The sequence below is a fragment of the Schistocerca piceifrons genome, chromosome 1 (assembly GCF_021461385.2).
Source record: "Schistocerca piceifrons isolate TAMUIC-IGC-003096 chromosome 1, iqSchPice1.1, whole genome shotgun sequence".
NCBI lineage: Eukaryota > Metazoa > Arthropoda > Insecta > Orthoptera > Acrididae > Schistocerca > Schistocerca piceifrons.
Window position 1 is genome coordinate 642,551,089 of NC_060138.1, and position 22,079 is coordinate 642,573,167.

At 40.5% G+C, this 22,079-nt stretch overlaps 1 protein-coding gene across 1 annotated transcript in view; it reads right to left on the minus strand.

Annotated features, from left to right (window-relative positions):
• The window catches only part of LOC124760025 (retinoid-inducible serine carboxypeptidase-like), a 126,678-nt gene that overhangs the window by 44,949 nt on the left and 59,650 nt on the right, over positions 1-22,079 (minus strand). Inside the window, exons 9-10 of the mRNA XM_047249097.1 lie at positions 9,484-9,561; positions 9,230-9,384 (exon numbers count right to left, since the gene is read on the minus strand). Of these exons, the coding sequence (XP_047105053.1) occupies positions 9,230-9,384; positions 9,484-9,561 (233 nt within the window). The remainder of the gene's footprint in view (positions 1-9,229; positions 9,385-9,483; positions 9,562-22,079) is intronic.

Sequence of the window (22,079 nt, forward strand, 5' to 3'; positions counted from 1 at the left end):
CAAAAATTATGTTATCTTTCTTGCAGGTTTACAGTTTAAATTATCCAAGCATTTCAGGTACACTTTCATCTCCTCATTGCAAAATTGTTATCAGTAGGTAAGGCAAATGGAAGCTTTACCAAATCAAATGGAGGCTACACTGTCAGAATGACAAATTATATCACAGAAAATTTGTTTGTCTGAGTAATTGGATATCCTGGGACCACTGGGAATAAGGATGGTCTCTTATTCATAGGGTATGCAATAAACAATAGGCTATGAGAACTGATTGTTGTTTTTAGAAACATGGTCAAACTGAAATGATTAATGACTGGGAGACAAAAGTTTGCACATGGATTCTTGATACAGACATACTTCATATGCTAATTGTATATTAACACATTAAAAATTTGATATAAAAGACACTCTACCAATCAAAGGAATACACAATGGTTTGTTGTCACCTCTGCCACACTGAAATTTAACCACATTTGCTATCAACATCATCTTTACATGATTTGCATCACATCATCAGTGCACTGTAACTATGGTGAGTTTTCAGATGTTAACAGTTGTAGTTGGTTTTCTCTGGACCCAGAAAGCAATCAGATTAGTCACTTATAGAGTTTATCAATTGAAATGAGATATCCCACTAATGTGCTGACATTCTTTGTAACAATGAGGATAAGATTAAATAAACTGTCATAGTTCCTTATGATGTCTTAATAAGTATGTATATAACAAATGTTAGTGTTTTGTAAGGTCACCAAAAGAATGCAACCAATATTTTAAATTATATAAGAAGGAAGTAAGATGTTAACATGCAGAATGGCATCCATAGTTCATTTTAAACCTAGCTTTATGAAACTTAAAATTATGACTCTGGCAACATTTTTTTAATTTATTTTGCACATCAAGGAGAACTGTGACAATTAGCAACAATACGATATTCCAGAAGCATAAGACTGGGAAAAAAGAAAGATGCAATATAATTTCATTGTATCTATCCAAAATGGTAAAAGCATGTTATTTTCAAATTCTGCAATTCAAAAGGAAGGGTAAAGAATTTCTATTAGAAATGTGATCAATTTCTAACTTGTGCAAAGAAAATGGTGTGGTTGAAATACATCCATTCTTGAACGTTTGAAGTATTGTATATCAGTGATCAAGCAAGCACAGCTCACACACACATGACCACGGTCTCTGGCTGCCAAGGCCAGACTGCAAGCAACTGCAAGCGATTGGAGAAGCAATCTAGGTGGTAGAGGTAAGGAGGAGTCTGGGGTGGTGAGGGGGAGGTATGCAGAGTAGGAGTGGGGGACAGTAAAGTGCTGCTTGTGGAAGCATATGGAGTATGGTGGAGACAGGGAGGGTAGCTAGGTGCAAGTAGGATATTAGATTGGGGGGGGGGGGGGGGGTGAGGGGGCAGGAAATGAAAAAAGGAGAAGTTAAATGACTGTGATGTACTGGTGGACTAGAAGTCCATGCAGTGCTGGAGTTGGAGCAGCGAAAGGGCTAGGTGAGTGAAGGACAGTGACTAATGAAGGTTGAGGCCAGGGGGGTTACAGGAACGTAGGATATATTGGAGGGAGAGTTCCCACCTTTGCCATTCAGTGAAGCCTGTGTTGGTAGAAAGGATCCAGATAGTGCAGGCTGTGAATTAGTCTTTAAAGTGAAGGATATTTTGTTGAACAATGTGCTCAGCAACTGGGTAGTCCTGCTATCTCTTGGCCACAGTTTGTCAGTGGTCACTCGTGCAGTCAGAGAGCTTTAGATTACACGACTAGTTTCACTGGTAGCCCTGACTTGGATGGGATAGGTGATGCTTGTGACCATACTGGAGTGGGTTTGTGGTGGGAGTATGTATGTGACAGGTCCTGCATCTAGATCTGTTACAGGGATATGATCCATGAGGCAAGCATTTGCTGGGGTGGAGCAGGGATGGTTGGGTGAGGATATTGTGTAGGTTTGGTGGGTGGAGGATTACCACTGTGGGAGGGTGGGAAGGATAGTGGGTAGGATATTTCTCATTTCAGCACACAACAAGAGGTAGTTGAAACACTAACAGAAACATAGAACGCAATTCAATTGCTCCAGTCCTGGGTCCTGAGTCACAAGGGAAATGCTCCTCTGTAGCCAGAGAGTGGGACTTTGATTGGGTGGGGTGGGGGGGGGGGGTGGAGGTGCTGGGTGACTGGATAGATAACGCATGGGAAATCTGAACAAGTTTGAGAGGATAATTATGGGCTGTGGAGGCCTCAGTGAGACCTTTGGTATATTTGATTGCAGATATGATGGCTAGGTTTTGTGGAAGGGACTTCTTGATATGGAATGGGTGGCAGCTATCGAAGTGGTGTGGCTTGGGATTCTGGGTGGTTGGAAAGGATTCCTCTAGACTGCCCATGAAAAGTTGGCATAGGATAATGCCAACCTGTTCATTGGCCATCTAGAGAAAACCTTCCTAACCACTAAGAATCTCAAGCCCCTCACCTGTTTCAGATTCATTGGTCTAGACTTTGTGATCTGGACTGAGGATGAGGACACTGTGTCCACATTCCTCCAGAAACTTAACACCTTCTGCCCCATTTGCTTCACCTGGTCCTTCTAAAACCAACAAGCTACTTTCCTTGATGGTGACCACCACCTCAAAGACGAGTACATAAGAGAATATTTAGATGTTATTTGAGATTAGCATTCAAAATTCATCTACTTGTGTAAAGGAGTTCTTCTGAAAAGAAGACTTGACTCCTTCGCTATTCAATTTTAAGCTTATTGTTTGAAGTTTCAGGATCTCAGACAAATAACATTAACTTCCTGCCATGATATTTTGGTTGACAACTGTCTTCAGGTGAGTATTTTGCAATGGGGGTAGCTAGTTAACGTCACTATCTTTACACTGAAAATAGGCACAAAGATGCTTGGAAAAAGGCAGCTGCTGTTATATGAGTGTCTTCTGTTGAGTTATATGCTCTCTTTGAATACTGCTCCATGTATGGCACCCAGGCGCATGCATAATGTAATACTACATGAGCACTCTCTGTCAGAATGTGCACTCGCAGAGTTAAAATTCAGTTGTCAAAATTAATAAAATTAAATGTCACTTGACATGACATTGGTCATAAAATGTAATTTTTTTCTTTTTTTTCTTTTTTAAGAAATTAAAGATGTCTGCTATTGGACACTATCTTTCCCAGTGCCCAGCGGATCCCAAACCAACAACCCCCTTCCTAGTCTCCATGACCAATTGTATCCTCACCCACTCATGGGCCATCTAGAGGAATCCTTCCTTAAAAACCCAGAATCCTAAACCCCTCACCTGGTTCAGGTTCACTGATGACATCTTTGCTATCTGGATATAAGGAGAGGATATCCTACCCACATTCCTCCAGAACCTCAACAACTTCTCCCCCTTTGCTTCACCTGGTCCTACTCAACCCAACAAGCCACCTTCCTAGATGTTGACCTCCACCTCAAAGATGGCTACATCAGAACCTCTGTCCGTATCAGACCTACTAACCATCAGCAATACCTCCACTTCGACAGCTGCCACCCATTCCATACCAAGAAGTCCCTTCCATACAGCCTAGCCACCCGTAGTCATCGCATCTGCAGTGATGAGCAGTCCCTGTTCAAATATACCAAAGGTCCCACTGAAGCCTTCACAGACAGTAATTATCCTCCCAGCCTTGTACAAAAACAAATCTCCTGTGCCTTATCTTTCCAGTCTCTCACCACCTCCCAAAGTCCCACCATCTGCCCACAGAGGAGCATTCCCCTCATAACTCAGAATCACACAGGACTGGAGCAACTGAATTAGATTCTCTGCCAAAATCTTGATTACCTCTCGTTGTGCACTGAAATGAGAAATATCCTGCCCACTATCCTTCCCACCCCTCCCATAGTGGTATTCCACTGTCCACTGAATCTACAATCCATCCTTACATAACCCCTGCTCCCAATCCCTTAACTCATGGGGCTTATACTCCTGTAATAGACCTAGGTGCAGGACCTATTCCATACATCCTCCCACCACCTACTCCAGTCTGGTCGCTAACATCACCTATCCCATAAAAGGTAGGGCTACCTGTGAAATCAGTCATGTGGCCTACAAGCTAAGCTGCAACCACTGTCCTGCATTCTGTGTATGCATGACAACCAACAGGCTGTCTGTCCACATGAATGGAGACTGACAACCTTTGGCTAAGGAACAACTGGACTACCCTGTTGCTGAGCATGCCACTGAATACGACATTCTTCATTTCAATGACTGCTTCACAGCCTGTGCCATATGGATCCTTCCCACTAACACCAGCTTTTCTGAATTGTGCAGGTGGGAACTTTCGCTGCAATACATCTTACATTCTCATAACCATCCTTGCCTCCACCTTCATTAGTCGTTATCATCACCCATCCAGCCCCTTCCCTTTTACCATTCCAGCACTACACAACCGTCATTCCACCACCACACCCAGTCTTTTTATTTCTCTCCTTTTCTGCTCCTCCTCCCCCCTCCCCCCCCTCCCACGTCTCCCCCGCCCTCAGTCTAACCTACAGCTCTTCACTGTCTGCCACCCCCACCATACTATCCCTCTCGCTCCCCGCTCCAGCCTCCTCCTTACCCCCAGTCAGTTGCCACTCCGACACTCTGATCATGCACTGGTACTGCTGCTCGCATTGTGGTGTCAGTTGCCTGAGACTGCAGTCATGTGTGTGTGTGTGTGTGTGTGTGTGTGTGTGTGTGTGTGTGTGTGTGTGTGTGTATGTATCTCTATTGGTGATGAAGGGCTTAAGGGCAGAAAGCTATAATTGTAAGAGTCTTTTTGTTGTGCCTATCTGTGACTCAGCAACTCCACTATATGGTGTGTAGCAACTTTCCGTTAATATTGTGACAAGGTATTCTGTAGATTCCAGCCTTCTGCAATCCCATATATCCTTCACTGAATTGAGAAGAACACAAGTCTTTGTAGGTGGGTGAAAGATTACTTTGAGATGATGTTTTTTTGAGGTGCTGCCAAATTTTGACGAAATATTGCTGACGTACTGGAGGAATGCCATGAACTTAAACTGCTCCTTCTCCTCTTGTTCTTGTGTGTAGTCTCATTTCTTCTTCCCTACAGCTGTGCTGATCTGATTTGGAGAATATCCATTATCTTTGAACACTGGTTGTAGGTGTTCCAGCTTCACTCCAAAGCTGTCTCCACCAGACACAACTTGTGCCCAGTACAGCAACGTTTGAAGGATGCCCATAGTTTGTGAGGGGTGCTGGCAGCTAGATGCCACAAATACAGCCCTGTGTGGGCTCACAGTAAATGGAATGCTCCAATGATCCATTCACTTTCAGTTTCACCAAAACAATCAGAAATGGCAATCAGCTGTCCTTGTCCACTTCCATCATGAACCTGATATTCTTATGGATAGAATTCAGATGCTGCAAGAAGTATGACACTTCTTCTTCACCTTTGGGCCACACAACAAAAGTATCCACTTGTTCCCAGAAGTCTTTTGCTTTAAGATCTGCTGAATCAAGTGCCTTCGCCTGAAGTGCTGTTGAAGAAGCTGTTACACCTCTTTCCAGTGATGCTGTAGGAGAAATCAGATGTGAAACATGTCACTTGTGTACTACAGCTCCACCTCACAAGAGTAACATGTCCTTGATGAAAAGGGCTGCACTATGTAAGCTATGTGCAGATCCTCCAGATCCTCACATGGTGGTCCTTACAGCAGATAAGGGAACTGCGACTGTGCAGTTACCATGTTACATCTATGACCAGAAAATTTATACCTTGTTGAGTGAATGAGTGTAAAGGAAGACTGAAAAAAGAAAATGACTGCATTACTGAACTCTTCTTCCTTCCACAAGAAGTTGTGAAATGATTAGGACCACACAGCTCTGTTCCAACATGGTTATATGGTCTCCAAAAATACACAAAGAAGGTCTTCCATTATGTCCTGTTGTGAGCAATATCAGTGCTCCAACATATTACTCAGCTAGACATTTGTGTCTTTACTGAGACCTTGTGTGGATAAGTGTTCACATCATATTCACAATGCTGGTGACTTATTAATAGACTGAAAGCAGTGCAACTCAATGAGTCTGACTTATTAGTAAGCTTCAGTGTTGTCTTGCTCTTCACTATGGCCCCTCTCATGGATTCATTGTCACTCATCAGCAGTAAGTTCAAAGCCTTCCTCTGACTGACAGTGCAACCATATTGGCAGTACATTGGTGAGGCATTCGTCTTCAAGGATGTCAATTCGCGCCCCTATTGTGCACATCTTGTGAATGACTTCCTTCAGGATAATGACATCGCTCGACTAGAGTGGCCAGAATATTCTCCAGACACGGAATCTATCAAACATGCCTGGGATTGATTAAAAAGGGCTGTTTATGGATGACGTGACCCACCAACCACTCTAAGGGTTGTACACCGAATCACCATTGAGGAGTGGGACAATCTGGACCAACAGTGCCTTGATGAACTTTGGGATAGTATGCCATGACAAATACAGACATGCATCAATGCAAAAGGACATGCTACTGGGTATTAGAGGTACCGGTGTGCACAGCAATCTGGACCAGCACATCTGAAGGCCTTGCTGTATGGTAGTACAACATGCAATGTGTGGTTTCCATGAGCAATGAAAAGGGCGGAAATGATTGAATGTTGATCTCTATTCCAATTTTCTGTGCAAGTTCCATAACTCTCAGAACTGAGGTGATGCAAAAGTTTTTTTTATGTGTGTACAAATTTTCATGAATAAAATGCACTGTTTTATGAATATAAATATGAGGCATTGGTAGGATACCGAGCTCCAGAATTGCATGTTTATTATTGGTAGATCTTTTTGAATGCTTTGGGGGATATCATTGGTAAATACACTAGACAGAAGTGGACCAGGTGTGGAATCCTGAGAAATGCCTTGCCTTATGACTTGCTCCTTTGACTGTATGCTGCAATAGTTTTGAGGTGATTAAAACTCTTTATACTCTGTCTGGGAGATATGACCTAAAGGGGTCATAGAACTTCACCCAAAATTCTATATTGTGGCAGATTATACATAAATAACTCATGACTGATGAGACTGAAGGTCTTTGTGACAGCACGGAATACTTCTGTTGTTTGCTTCATGGCACTGAGTGCCGTATAAATTTCATTTAGAAATGAATATAGGGCCCCATTTTCTGATCTCCCATTTTGAAAGCAAAACTAATGAGGGCTCAAAACAGATATTATCTACAAACTTAATAACATGTTTATATACTGCTTTCTCAAAAATGTTGGATATTTGCTATAAGATTGTGATGAATGTAGTTATTAACATAACTCCTTTCATCTTTATTAGAGAGAGGAACCACTTTTGATGCCTTGAAAATGTTAGGGAATTGGTCCAATGATGAGGAGGAGTTTATTATATCTGACAAGGGTTAAGACAAATGATGGCAAATTTATTTGAGAAGGTAATTTGATATACCTTCAGAACCACATGAGTGTGAATTTACTTTCTGTTTTATAATACTGTAGATTTCACCTTGTATCACTGGAGATAGAAACAATATTTTGAGTAATAACTCTAGGTCTGATGAGGTAGAGCACTGGAACACCAATTTGAGAGGAAAGGCTGTTGCTAATGTTCAGGAACTGGTTATTTAATATTTCACATGTCTCAGATTGGTCTTTAAGTCTTTATAAAAATAAAATTGTGTCTATGGTTTCAGCAAAGATGGTCTAGATATACATGCCCAATGTTTATTAAGTTTTATGGTTAAAATTCTTCTGGGTGTTGTGTCATGTCATTGTCTTGCTTTGAGGAAAGTCATTGCAATTTGGTCAAAATGTTGGTTTTAAGTTTACATTTTCACCATATTTACCAACTGAAAACTGATTCTTCAGTAGGAGGCATTAAGCAGTCAGTTCATATGTACATTTTGTATGGAACATTTTTTTTGAAAATAAAAAGCCGGGCAAGGAAATGTTTGTCATACAAGTGCATCTCCAGATTTAACACCACCACACTGTCACCTACATCTACATTCATATTGTGCAAACCATTGTGAAGTGAATAGCAGAGGGTTCCTCTCATTGCACCAGTTATTAGAGCTTTTTTTCATTTTATGCATATATGGAGTGCAGGAAGAATGGCTGCTTAAACACCTCTGTGCATGCTGTTAATTTAATTTGTCCTCGTGATCCCTATGGCAGTTGCTGTATATTTCTAGATTCCTAGACTCATCATAAAAAGATGGTTTTTGAAACTCTGTAAGTTGGCTTTCTCAGTTCTTCAAATGTCTGCCAGTTCAGTTTGTTCTGCATCTTCATGACACTGTCTGATGTGTTGAACAAATCTGTGACCATTCATGCTGCCCTTCTCTGTATATGTTCAACATCCCCTGTTAGTACTATTTGGTACAGGTCCAAGGTACTTGAGCAATATTGTAGGATGGGTTGCAAGGGTGATTTGTAAGCACTCTCCTTTGTAGATGGATTGCATTCCATTTCATGTCCCTATCAACTGTTACCATCCAGGTACTTGAATGAGTTGACCTATTTCAACTGTGGCTCTCTGATGTTGTAGTTGAAGGAAAATACAATTTTTCATTCTGTGAAATGTGCAGCTTTACATTTTTGGATATTTAAAGCAAGACAATCTTTGCATCACTTTGAAAACTTATCAAGATCTCACTATTTGTGCTGCTTCTTTCAGACTGTTCTGCATTATAGATAACTGTATCATCTGTGAATAACAAGCTGCAGTCTACCTATCAAGAAATCCTCAGTGCAGTCAGAAATATTGCTTGATATACTGTACCATCATACTTTTTGTAATAAGCTTAAGTATGGTACTGAGTTATTGCTGCAGCTACCTGACTACCTTGATCCATGGTTTTCAGGATGTCATGTGAAAAAATTGCAGGTTGGGTTTCACATCACTGATGTTTTCAGAAGTCATCCTGACAAAAGTAGTTGAAAATGCTAATTGTTGCTCTGTTTTGGAAAGCAGCAGTATTGTTGCAGATGATGGGCATTTTTGTGGTGTTCATATAGTGAAAGTAAAGTACATCCACATTAATTGTTATTGATCTGATCACTTTATGTAGAAATATAGGAACAGTAGCTCTGTAATTTGATTCAGCGGTCCATGAATTTGGGGGACCAACAGATGTGTATCGCTAAGTTACATTATTTTATATTAATTCCTTTAAAAATGATATTTTTTGGCATTTTGTAGACATGAAATATGCATTACTCACCATATGGCCAGAACGTGTAATCCAGTAAAATGCGAAGTTGCTGTATTTCTTGTAGTATCCTTCAATGATACTGTTAACTGTTATGGGTGAACGATTTGATTCCTTCCAGCTTTGAGCACCAGCCCACTTTAAATTTTCTACCCATTTCAGTGTACCTATATGAGGATGTGTCTTAGTCATTTTCTCTCGTGAACATTTAATTCAATTTACAAAATATCACTGCACTTGAAATCACTATTTTTAGATTTATTTACCTGGTGTGTCAACAATGAGATCTAGATTGCCAGTGAATACTACCACAGAGATGTCAGTCTCATTGAGAAGTGATTCAACTGAAAAAAAAAAAGAAAAAGGAACTGAAAATTTTTACAGGATCATAATGCTGGTACCATAATTTCCAAGTGTTTGCAAATATTAATGTTTTAAGTAAATCATGGCATATAAATAAGCATACAATCATAATTAAGTAACTATTTCATTTCAAAAGTTTCCTTAATCAGTGTCCTTGAAAACCTCACAGAAAATTTCAACTCAGTTATTATTGTTGTTTGTCACTGTTCATTAAGGCCATAATTGACATTTTACTATGAACTGAAGCTAAATTGAGGAGTTACTTTCTGAGTAATTGGTCTACATGTAACATATCATTTTGGTCTGCACCTGTTGGCTAATGCTGCTTTCTTTTGTTCACTGTCAGCAATGCTAGTTTTCCAGTGTCTATGGTGCTGTGGCTATTCACCAGCCTGAAAATAAAAAGCTGAGTTCCCCCAATCTGCTAAAGGTTGGTGGCCTGGTCTGACCTGACAGTATTCAAATGAAAGAATTTCCCACAGAATGGCTGGCATTTTCTAGTACCCACTGGGAAACAGACTCCTAAAAGTGGCAGTAGGCAGCAGAACATTACAGTAGTACTATGAGTAGTAACAAGAAGTGGCCATTCACAGTGCGTACTTCCTGCTATGGAGGCTGATTGGTTGAAATGTCTGCATGTCATAAGAATATAATGGAATGGAGCTATGAGTAGCTTGTAAAATTGAGGAGTTGGTGGGCAGCCCTGGTGGGGTGCAGGAGGCAAGTTTGGAGCTCTATGAGGCAGAAATGTTGTGGTGGTGTATATTTTGGAACTTTGTAGTCAGAGATCAGTTAAGTTTTTCTTCCAATGTGGGAAGTTCAGAAAGTGTTCAGTGTCCACTCTCTCTCTTAAATCTGAGGGTCATTCAGTAAGTCCCTATTGGAATGGTTTGCTGATAGTAAGCAACATCTGTTGCTAGAGGGATGGTAAATTTGCGGCCATATCCATCACATGGTCTCATTGTCCGTTGACTGAAGCAACAAGCTTATATTTATTTTGTAACATGGAATAAAAGTGAGTTTTAGCAATGGTTAAACATTTCTATTTAAAAGGTTTAACACTGAAACAGACCAAAACTGCATATCTGTTCCAATTTTTGCAACTGGGTGAACTGTTTACATCTGGGTAAAGTGTTTACATTTGAATCAATGAGTTTAAATGTAGCCCTACATCCACAAAAGATGAACAATAGTCAGAACATCCAGAGGAACTGACGACCTCTGAAATTATTGACAAAATCAACGATATGATTTCGAGTGATCAACAAATCAAAGTGTGTGAAGTAGTTGAGGCCACAAGCATACTGCAAGGCACTTTTTTTTGTCAATTTTGCATAACAAATAATGTGTGAAAAAAATCTCGGCAAGGTGGGTGTTGCCTTTGCTCTCAGTGGACAATAAACATAATTGAAACTTCCTGGCAGATTAAAACTGTGTGCCAGACCGAGACTCAAAACTCGGGACCTTTGCCTTTCATGGGCAAGTGCTCTACCATCTGAGCTACCCAAGCACGACTCATGCCCTGTCCTCACAGCTTTACTTCTGCCAGTTAAGACATTGAGACTGTTTTGGCACTTTTCTATTAAAATTTTGCTGGGTTTCTGTGTTAATATGTAACTGTGGACAGAACATGGATACACTTCTATACTCCAGAGGCTAAAGAACAGTCAAAATAGTGGTGTTTTGAAGGATATTGGGCTCTGAAGAAGGCAAATATGGTGAAATGGGTCAGCAAGGTGATGGCCACGGTTTTTTGGGATGCATGTGCAACCATCTATGATGATCACCTGAAAAAGGGACAAACAATAACAGGGGAATATTGTGTGTCATTATTGCACTGGTTGAGTGAAGAAATTGAGGAAATATGTCCTATTTCGGAAAAAAAGGTCTCTTCCATCAAGACAATGAGCAGTCCCCTCCCCTCCCCCCCCTCCCCCCCTCCCCCCCACTTTTCCCCTTTGCCCTCTGCAGTTTTGATCCCCAAAATTTTGGAATTAAAGTTCAAATTATTGCAACATCAACTGCATTAATTGTATTTTTATTTTCAAATTAGAAAAAATGGCTTGACAGGTGATGGTACACATCCTTTCAGATTACGCTGATACAATAGCTCCCTACTTAACAATTATATACAACCGCTCGCTCACCGATAGATCTTTACCTACAGATTGGAAAATTGTGCAGGTCGCACCAGTGTTTAAGGGGAGTTGGAATGCCGGAAAATGGAAAAAATTCACATTTTCAGTTTTTAACCTTATAACTTAATTTGAAATTTTCTGCTTAAAATGGTGCAAAATTTGTTAAGAAATTCCAATTGGAAGTATTTTTATTTAATTTTTCAAAATTACATGTGCGCCCAGCAAAGTTACCCATCTTGTGATTTGTACACATTTAAATCTTCGCATTTCCGAAAACATTACATATAGAAGGCTGTGGATTTCACTCTTCAGTTGTAGAATCTTTGATCCTTCCATAGGTACCATTGTTTTTACGACTAGCTGTGTTTATTGTTCAGTTTTTGATCTGTGAGTGTTTGTTTTGAGCCTCGAGTTTAGTTTGTCGCTCATTTGGAGTTTGTTATCTGTCTTGTTTTGACTTTCAGTGGTGAGTGCGTAGTTTCTACGATGCCTAGGAGTGCATCATTATTTAAAAAGCGAAAGTTTCGCGGTAATAGATTTACAAATAACGTTTGTTCAAGTGATTCTGCTTCAGCACCTGTTGATGCTGGTGAAAGTTCTGACGTTTGTACAGCTGAGATGTGTGAAGGAGACACGCCCACCAGTGCATCAAAAAAGAAGTTATCAAACTGTGCAAGTGAAATTACAGATGAAGCTTCTAATGAACAATATGTTTTAGTCGACTTTCCTGTTTTTACTGAATTTATGAAGAAATGTTTGTGTTGTAATCTTTGTGGAGGTTCTTTTGATATGAACATAACAAAATCTATAGGACTTTCCTGCAAAATTGCTATAGTTTGTGCCAGTTGTGAAAATGAGACCTGTTTTTGGAGCTCTAAAACATGCAGTAGCAATTTGTTTGAGAGTAATATCAGGCTAATGTATGCAATGAGAGCAATTGGTAAAGGACATACTGCTGCTCAAACATTTTGTGCCATAATGAATCTTCCACCTCCACCTGCTAAAATTGACAATTACACTGAAGTGATAGGAGATGCTGTTCAGTCTGTAGCAGATTTATCAATGAAAGCTGCTGCCAGTGAAGCAAAATATATAAATGAAGGAAACCCAGATATCCCTGTTGCTTTTGATGGAACCTGGCAGAAAAGGGGTCACACATCCAAAAATGCTGTTGCTACTGTTACTAGTGTGGACAGCGGTAAAGTTTTGGACTATGAAGTGCTCACTAAACATTGTTACCATTGTGCATCTGGTAAGATAGAAGCAGCTCACATATGTAGCAAGAATTATGAAGGTACGAGTGGAGGCATGGAGGCTGCCGCTGCTGTGAAAATGTTTAGCAGATCAGAAAAAGAACGGGGAGTATTTTACACAAAATTCCTTGGAGATGGGGACTCCAAGGCATACAAAAGTGTTACAGAATCCATGCCATATGTCAATAAGACAATAACTAAACTAGAATGTGTCGGTCATGTTCAGAAACGAATGGGCACTCGTCTAAGGAAACTGAAACAGAATCTGAAGGACAAAATTTTGTCAGATGGTAAAACCATTAGAGGTCGCCTGTCAGATAAAATTATAAATGAATTACAACAATACTATGGTATGGCAATAAGAAATAATGCAAATAATTTGCAGGAAATGAGACAAGCTGTATGGGCCACATATTTACATCGATCATCAACTGATGATAATCCTCAACATTTTGCTTGTCCAGATGGTCCTCAGTCATGGTGCAATTATAGAAAATCTCAAGCTACTGGGGATCCTTATCACCATAAAAATTATATTCCATTGGCTGTTATGGAAGTAATTAAACCAATATATAGAGACTTGGGGCATCCTGATCTTCTGCGAAAATGTCTTCATGGTTGTACCCAGAATCAAAACGAGTCGTTCAACAACCTCATTTGGACTCGTGTACCTAAGAATGTATTTGTTGGGATAAAAACATTGAAATGGGGAGTCAGTGATGCTGTTATTTCATTCAATGATGGTCATATGGGTAGGCTAAAGGTCATGGCAAGGCTCGGCATTGCTCCTGGTATCAACACCATCAGAGGTCTTCAGCTTCTGGACAGCGTGCGAGTAAGGAAGGCTCAGTATGCAGCTGAATTTAATACAAAAAAAGCAAGGGCAGCAAGGAGAAGAAAGCTTCTAGGTGAAGAAGAAGAACTAGAAGATGACCCTGATTACTCTGCTGGACACTTTTGATAATAGAATAAAAGGTATTTGTGAATTTTCATAATAAATTACTTTAATCGCATTTTCTGGCATTTGACATTTTTAGTGTTACATGTACCTTTATCTCATAAACCACTCAACCAACAACATTCAAATTTTCAGAAATGCTGCAAAACAGTTCAAAGAGGCCACTGAACTAGAATCATGACAAGAACTGGCTTATTCTCTGAACTAGGGAAGTTTATGTTATACTTTTTCCAATAAAAAATGGCTTAATGGTAAAAAATTCATAAATACTATACCAACAAAAAGAAAACATTGGTTCTAGTTCAGTGGGCTCACAATATATGCTGAAAACCTCTGCCAGAATTTCAAAGTTCTGAAGATAATAGTTCCAAAGAAAAAGGTACACAAAGTTAGCAAATTTAACATTGGCGAGATAGGGCATTCCAACTCCCCTTAAGAAGGGTAGTGGGAGTAATCCATCGAACTACAGACCTATATCATTGACGTCGGTTTGCAGTAGGGTTTTGGAGCATATACTGTATTCAAACATTATGAATCACCTCGAAGGGAACGATCTATTGATACGTAATCAGCATGGTTTCAGAAAACATCGTTCCTGTGCAATGCAGCTAGCTCTTTATTCGCATGAAGTAATGGCCGCTATCGACAGGGGATCTCAGGTTGATTCCGTATTTCTGGATTTCCGGAAAGCTTTTGACACCATTCCTCACAAGATTCTAATCAATCTGCGGGCCTATGGGGTATTGTCTCAGTTGTGCGATTGGATATGTGATTTCCTGTCAGGAAGGTCGCAGTTCGTAGTAATAGATGGCAAATCATCAAGTAAAACTGAAGTGATATCAGGTGTTCCGCAGGGAAGCGTCCTGGGACCTCTGCTGTTCCTGACCTATATAAATGACCTGGGTGACAATCTGAGCAGTTCTCTTAGGTTGTTCGCAGATGATGCTGTAATTTACCGTCTAGTAAGTTCAACTGAAGACCAGTATCAGTTGCAAAGCGATTTAGAAAAGATTGCTGTATGGTGTGGCAGATGGCAGTTGATGCTAAATAACGAAAAGTGTGAGGTGATCCACATGAGTTCCAAAAGAAATCCGTTGGAATTCGATTACTTGATAAATAGTACAATTCTCAAGGCTGTCAATTCAACTAAGTACCTGGGTGTTAAAATTAGGAACAACTTCAGTTGGAAAGACCACATAGATAATATTGTGGGGAAGGCGAGCCAAAGGTTGCATTTCATTGGCAGGACACTTAGAAGATGCAACAAGTCCACTAAAGAGACAGCTTACACTACACTCATTTGTCCTCTGTTAGAATATTGCTGCACGGTGTGGGATCCTTACCAGGTTGGGTTGACGGAGGACATTGAAAGGGTGCAAAAAAGGGAATCTCATTTTGTATTATCACGTAATAGGGGAGAGAGTGTGGCAGATATGATACGCGAGTTGGGATGGAAGTCATTAAAGCAAAGACGTTTTTCGGCGCGGCGAGATCTATTTACGAAATTTCAGTCACCAACTTCTCTTCCGAATGCGAAAATATTTTGTTGAGCCCAACCTACATAGGTAGGAATGATCATCAAAATAAAATAAGAGAAATCAGAGCTTGAACAGAAAGGTTTAGGTGTTCGTTTTTCCCGCACGCTGTTCGGGAGTGGAATGGTAGAGAGATAGTATGATTGTGGTTCGATGAACCCTCTGCCAAGCACTTAAATGTGAATTGCAGAGTAGTCGTGTAGATGTAGATGTAGATGTAGAAATGAGGTCATCGCCATTCGGGAGGAGGACGGTTCAATCCCGTGTCTGGCCATCCTGATTTAGGTTTTCCGTGATTTCCCTAAATCACTCCAGGAAAATGTTGGGATGGTTCCTCTGAAAGGGCACGGCTGACTTCCTTTCCCATCCTTACCTAATCCGATGAGACCGATGACCTCGCTGTCTGATCTCCTTCCCCAAAAACAACCCAACAACCCTAGGTCATCGCCCGAACAGATGCATACTTTACAGACCTTCACAAATATTACTTTCTGGATGGCTTAAAAAAATTGGAGCAGTACTATGAAAATTGTATAGAGTTAAAAGCGGATTATGTCGAAAAATGAAAAAAAAAAGAAAACTCCCAAAAAACTGTTTTTTTTTTTAAGGATGTATTGCAAGGTACTCATATTTTTAGTGTTCATTCTTTGTGCCTGTCTGCAAATCACTTCCCAAATTTCTTTGATAGTTTTCAGAAAATAAAGTATCATGAAAACAGTTTTAAAATGGCAAGTAATTCTAGAAAATTACAAATGGTTGCAGAGTGCATTCTGACCAGGAAAAGGTGTCCATCTACAGGTTGGCCAAGCCTGCTGCCAATATGTCTGATGTTGTCCTTGAGTCCACAAGCAGAACCAGCAAACCACAAAAAGTTGAATAAGGCAGAACAGAAAAGGAAGGGCCATCCACTATGGAAAAAAGGAAAAGTAACAGAAACACTGACTTTCTTGACTATGGGCAGAAACAGCTGAAAGATACAACATTCCTCTTCTTAAGTTCATGCATAGCCATAATCAATGAACCAGCATTCACAGTTGTACTTCTGAGTGAAATACTGGTAATGATGAATGCACATTTTGATCTTATATCAGATAAATTATTATACTTATAAGTCATGCTAAAGCAATGTACTAAGCATTAATCTGAACAAATTATTATATTGAAACATTTTTGTAGTCATAATGAAAACCTAGCCAACTGTGGTCTATTGGAAATGAGAATGATAGAAAAAATATATTTAAGCAAGGGGGGAGAGTAAAATGCTGTTCATCTCTTTTCTCTTCCCCCTTCCCGCAGGACCTGACTGTTGGTATAATAGTTTCATTCTGTTTTTTGCTGCTGTAAGTAAAGTATCATTTCAAATTTTCTTTGGTTACTAGTTATTTTCTAATTTCCTCCTCTTTTTGTCTGCCCAGTAGCAGACTAACTGCTGAAATGAACAATCCACAGTTTAAAGAAGATAGTACATGTTACATTCTAGTAATAAAAATACATGAGGCTATTTTAATTCTATTCATTGTGTTTTCAGATCACCTGATTTGTTTCTGATGAGCATTTTTCAAAATCTCATATTTGATGGTGAGCTTGCTCTGACTAACTAACCAGTTCTAAGGAGAGGCTCTTCAAATTTATGACAGTCTTAAACTGAATTATAAAAAAGATTTGAATACCATACATTACAATTTAGGGAGCTCTCTGATTAGACCATAACAGCACTGCTTGTATATAATGAGTATGGTGGCAAGGCAATACAGAACACAGATATTTATGTCCTTTGCATGAAAGTTAATGAGGTAGCTCATAGAACAGCTCACCCAATACCAAATCATTGTATTGCAAATTTTTGAAACTTGAACATATGTTTCTCTCAGGTCAGCAAAATAATTATTCATTAATCAACCACAATGGTTTTGGCATTCTCGTATGTTTGTATTAAGTAATTTGGTAGATGTGAATCCTGTAGAACTTAACTGCAATAAATAACAAAAAATCATCAGACAGTATATGTTTCATTGCATTTTAATGACTTGAGAGTGTTTTGGAGTGTTGCATCTAAGTAAGAGTAGTTTTACTGCTAGTCCTGTGAAGCCTATAAGGCTTGCAATTAAAATTTGTGAAATTATTTATTAATTTCTGATTTTTAAAGTATCTTCCATTTTACTGAGTTAGTGTATTAATTTCATATGAGGCCCCCACAATATATGAGGGCTACCCACAAAGTACATTACGTTTTGGAATTAAAAATAAATAAAGTATTGGAAATTTTTTTTATTATATACAGATGAAAGCCACACTTAAATACTACTTTTCTACATAGTTGCCAATTAAATTAAGGCACTTATCATAGCGATGGACGAGCTTGGAAATTCCTTCATCATAAAATTCGGCCGCCTGCGCCTTCAACCACATGGTTACCTCTTTTGGGACAGAAAAGGTGTGATTTTTGTGGATTTCCTGGAAAGAGGCATTACAATGAACTCTCAAAGGTATTGCCAAACTCTGCACAACCTCAGAAGAGCAATACAAAACAAGCGCAGGGGAAAGTTGGGCTCAAAGATCTTGCTGATTCACGACAACGCCCGGGCCCACATGGCAAATGCCACTCGTGAAGTTCTCGAATCTTTTAAGTGGGAGTTGTTTCCTCATCTGCCGTACAGTCCCGACCTGACACCGAGTGACTTCCACTTATTCCCAGCAATGAAGAAGTGGTTGGCTATGCAGCGTTTTGATGACGATGCACAGCTTCCAGAAGAGGTAACCACGTGGTTGAAGGCGCAGGCGGCCGAATTTTACGACGAAGGAATTTCCAAGCTCGTCCATCGCTATGATAAGTGTCTTAATTAAAATTGCAACTATGTATAAAAGTAGTATTTAAGTGTGGCTTTCATCTGTATATAATAAAAAAAATTTCCAATACTTTATTTATTTTTGATTCCAAAACGTAATGTACTTTGTGGATAGCCCTCGTAGTTGCCTCACAATCCACATAGCTGCAATGGAAACAAATTGTACTGAACTTAAAAGCTTCTTTGCTGTGTCTAAAGATGGTCTTCATGTTCTCTTCTTGAGAGTAGAGATATAATGTTCCAGGAAATATAATAGTCAAAATTTGAATAATCTTTTTTATACATAACATCAACACACTTTGCAACTGTCAGTATAATACATCAGACTTATCAAATGAATACCATGAACAGAAATGGTGTGCTTCCAATCTGTCTTCTAAATCATGTCACTTCTGTAAATAATATAACTATTAGCTTGCAGTCAATTCCAGATAAACATTTCTTTAGGAGCTGAATCACTATTTACAATTGTTAAATTGATTCAAATGTTTTTTCAAGGGTACCATGAAATCATTTAAAAATACAAATAATAAAATTTTATAACCCAAAGAAACATCTATACTATTTTCATATAAACTTATGGGATGAAATTTTTTCTGATGTTTGAGGTGGCTCAAATCAAATGTACTGAAAATATTTATTGTTTTTATTTGGTTATCTTAATTTATCAAGTTTAATTGAAACACGGACTGCATTCAGCATACCGACAAACTTTGGCATCTTGCATTGTTTCAAACAGCATGCTTCCTCTAATGTGCAATGTAAGTAAAGGGATATGATGAGTTGTGTGTAAATTCCAACAACTGAGGTGTGTGAAGTACTTCAATGCAACAAATGCCCACAAATCCCTTTACATCACTACGATCATCACGGCATCACATCCTCTAATTAACGAAATAGGAAAATTTAATGTGAATGCATACATACACAGCTAGTCATTAAAATTGCAATGCCACGATGCTTAGCAAATAAAAGAATTTTAATTTTGTGTATATAGAATGTAATAGGAAGAATACATCATAAGATTTGTAGGTGATTTGGCGATACATGGGGACAAAATTTATGACATAGAACTGCCACCTCTGGCAGCAACAATGGCTCTAATCCGACTTAGTATTGAGTCAGACTGATCTCAGATGACACATACGGGCCTGAAATTTCATGCTGCCACAACTCTGTGCCCAAGTTCATAGCGGCTGGCAAGTGGTATCCTGCCTGAAAGATAATGCTATGGGAAAGATACTTCACAGCCACTGGCCTTCACGTATTAGAAATGTAGTAGCTGCTGTCCAAATTATTGGCTGTACACATAAGTGTACCCTATGGTACCCCATATCATTATGCCAGGTGCTTGCCCATATGAAAATGACGAATGCATCTGTGCAATGTTTGTTCACCTAATAACTTCCAAACGTGGATATGTCCATTGTGATGCTATATACAGTACAGGGACACATCTGAAAAGGTTATTTGGTGCCACTCCTTTGTCCAGTGTTGTCACTGGGTGCACCTCTGTTGGCAAACCCCTCTCCACTGCCATGTTGAAGGGGGCCACAACAACGGTCACCATTCTGACAGTCTGTGGTGCTCCAGACATCATTGCATTGTTTCTGTGCATAGTTACCTTAGTGCACACAAGCCAGTCCCCTGGCTCATGGTACACAGTATGGCTGTACAGTCCTGCACAGCAGAACAAACAATGTGTTGTCCTCTTAGGAGATAGTCATATAGGGCCTCTGAGATACTGATGGCACTGAATATGGTCCTCTTGAACCCATCAGTTTCTATACTCACTTGACAGTCATGGGATCCAGACCAAGTGAACACAGATATTGCAAAATGATAAACTGCAGGCTTGTTCATGATTCTACCACTGCTGAATGATAAGAGGTGCTAGTGAACAGTTTCCATCTTACACTCCTGGAAATGGAAAAAAGAACACATTGACACCGGTGTGTCAGACCCACCATACTTGCTCCGGACACTGCGAGAGGGCTGTACAAGCAATGATCACACGCACGGCACAGCGGACACACCAGGAACCGCGGTGTTGGCCGTCGAATGGCGCTAGCTGCGCAGTATTTGTGCACCGCCGCCGTCAGTGTCAGCCAGTTTGCCGTGGCATACGGAGCTCCATCGCAGTCTTTAACACTGGTAGCATGCCGCGACAGCGTGGACGTGAACCGTATGTGCAGTTGACGGACTTTGAGCGAGGGCGTATAGTGGGCATGCGGGAGGCCGGCTGGACGTACCGCCGAATTGCTCAACACGTGGGGCGTGAGGTCTCCACAGTACATCGATGTTGTCGCCAGTGGTCGGCGGAAGGTGCACGTGCTCGTCGACCTGGGACCGGACCGCAGCGACGCACGAATGCACGCCAAGACCGTAGGATCCTACGCAGTGCCGTAGGGGACCGCACCGCCACTTCCCAGCAAATTAGGGACACTGTTGCTCCTGGGGTATCGGCGAGGACCATTCGCAACCATCTCCATGAAGCTGGGCTACGGTCCCGCACACCGTTAGGCCGTCTTCCGCTCACGCCCCAACATCGTGCAGCCCGCCTCCAGTGGTGTCGCGACAGGCGTGAATGGAGGGACGAATGGAGACGTGTCGTCTTCAGCGATGAGAGTCGCTTCTGCCTTGGTGCCAATGATGGTCGTATGCGTGTTTGGCGCCGTGCAGGTGAGCGCCACAATCAGGACTGCATACGACCGAGGCACACAGGGCCAACATCCGGCATCATGGTGTGGGGAGCGATCTCCTACACTGGCCGTACACCACTGGTGATCGTCGAGGGGACACTGAATAGTGCACGGTACATCCAAACCGTCATCGAACCCATCGTTCTACCATTCCTAGACCGGCAAGGGAACTTGCTGTTCCAACAGGACAATGCACGTCCGCATGTATCCCGTGCCACCCAACGTGCTCTAGAAGGTGTAAGTCAACTACCCTGGCCAGCAAGATCTCCGGATCTGTCCCCCATTGAGCATGTTTGGGACTGGATGAAGCGTCGTCTCATACGGTCTGCACGTCCAGCACGAACGCTGGTCCAACTGAGGCGCCAGGTGGAAATGGCATGGCAAGCCGTTCCACAGGACTACATCCAGCATCTCTACGATCGTCTCCATGGGAGAATAGCAGCCTGCATTGCTGCGAAAGGTGGATATACACTGTACTAGTGCCGACATTGTGCATGCTCTGTTGCCTGTGTCTATGTGCCTGTGGTTCTGTCAGTGTGATCATGTGATGTATCTGACCCCAGGAATGTGTCAATAAAGTTTCCCCTTCCTGGGACAATGAAATCACGGTGTTCTTATTTCAATTTCCAGGAGTGTACAAGATGCATAACATGACTTCCTCATAATCAATCAATATTCAAATATGGTTTTTGAATGAGAAACCCACTGTGTAATCTTCACTTATATGATGAATTGTGGCCAGTCACATGGAAGTATATAGTGACCCATTGTTTAAGAACTGGTAGGATCCAAATAGTCTGATCAGTCTGATCACAATTTTTTCTTTCTTCATTTTATTACTAAGTTTGATTTTTAAGGTTATGATCAACATGTCTGTTCTCCTAAAGTAGTAAAACTTTTACTAGTTTAGGAAAACAGATGCTTCTGATGGACTAAAGATCAGAATTGTCGTAAAATGAAGAAAAAAGTTTGACAAAAATTGTTTTCAGATCCATGAGTTCTTACTCCTATGTACTTTGTGCAGTTTTGCTGAAAGGTTTGTCATTTGCATATCAAAGTATGTAGTA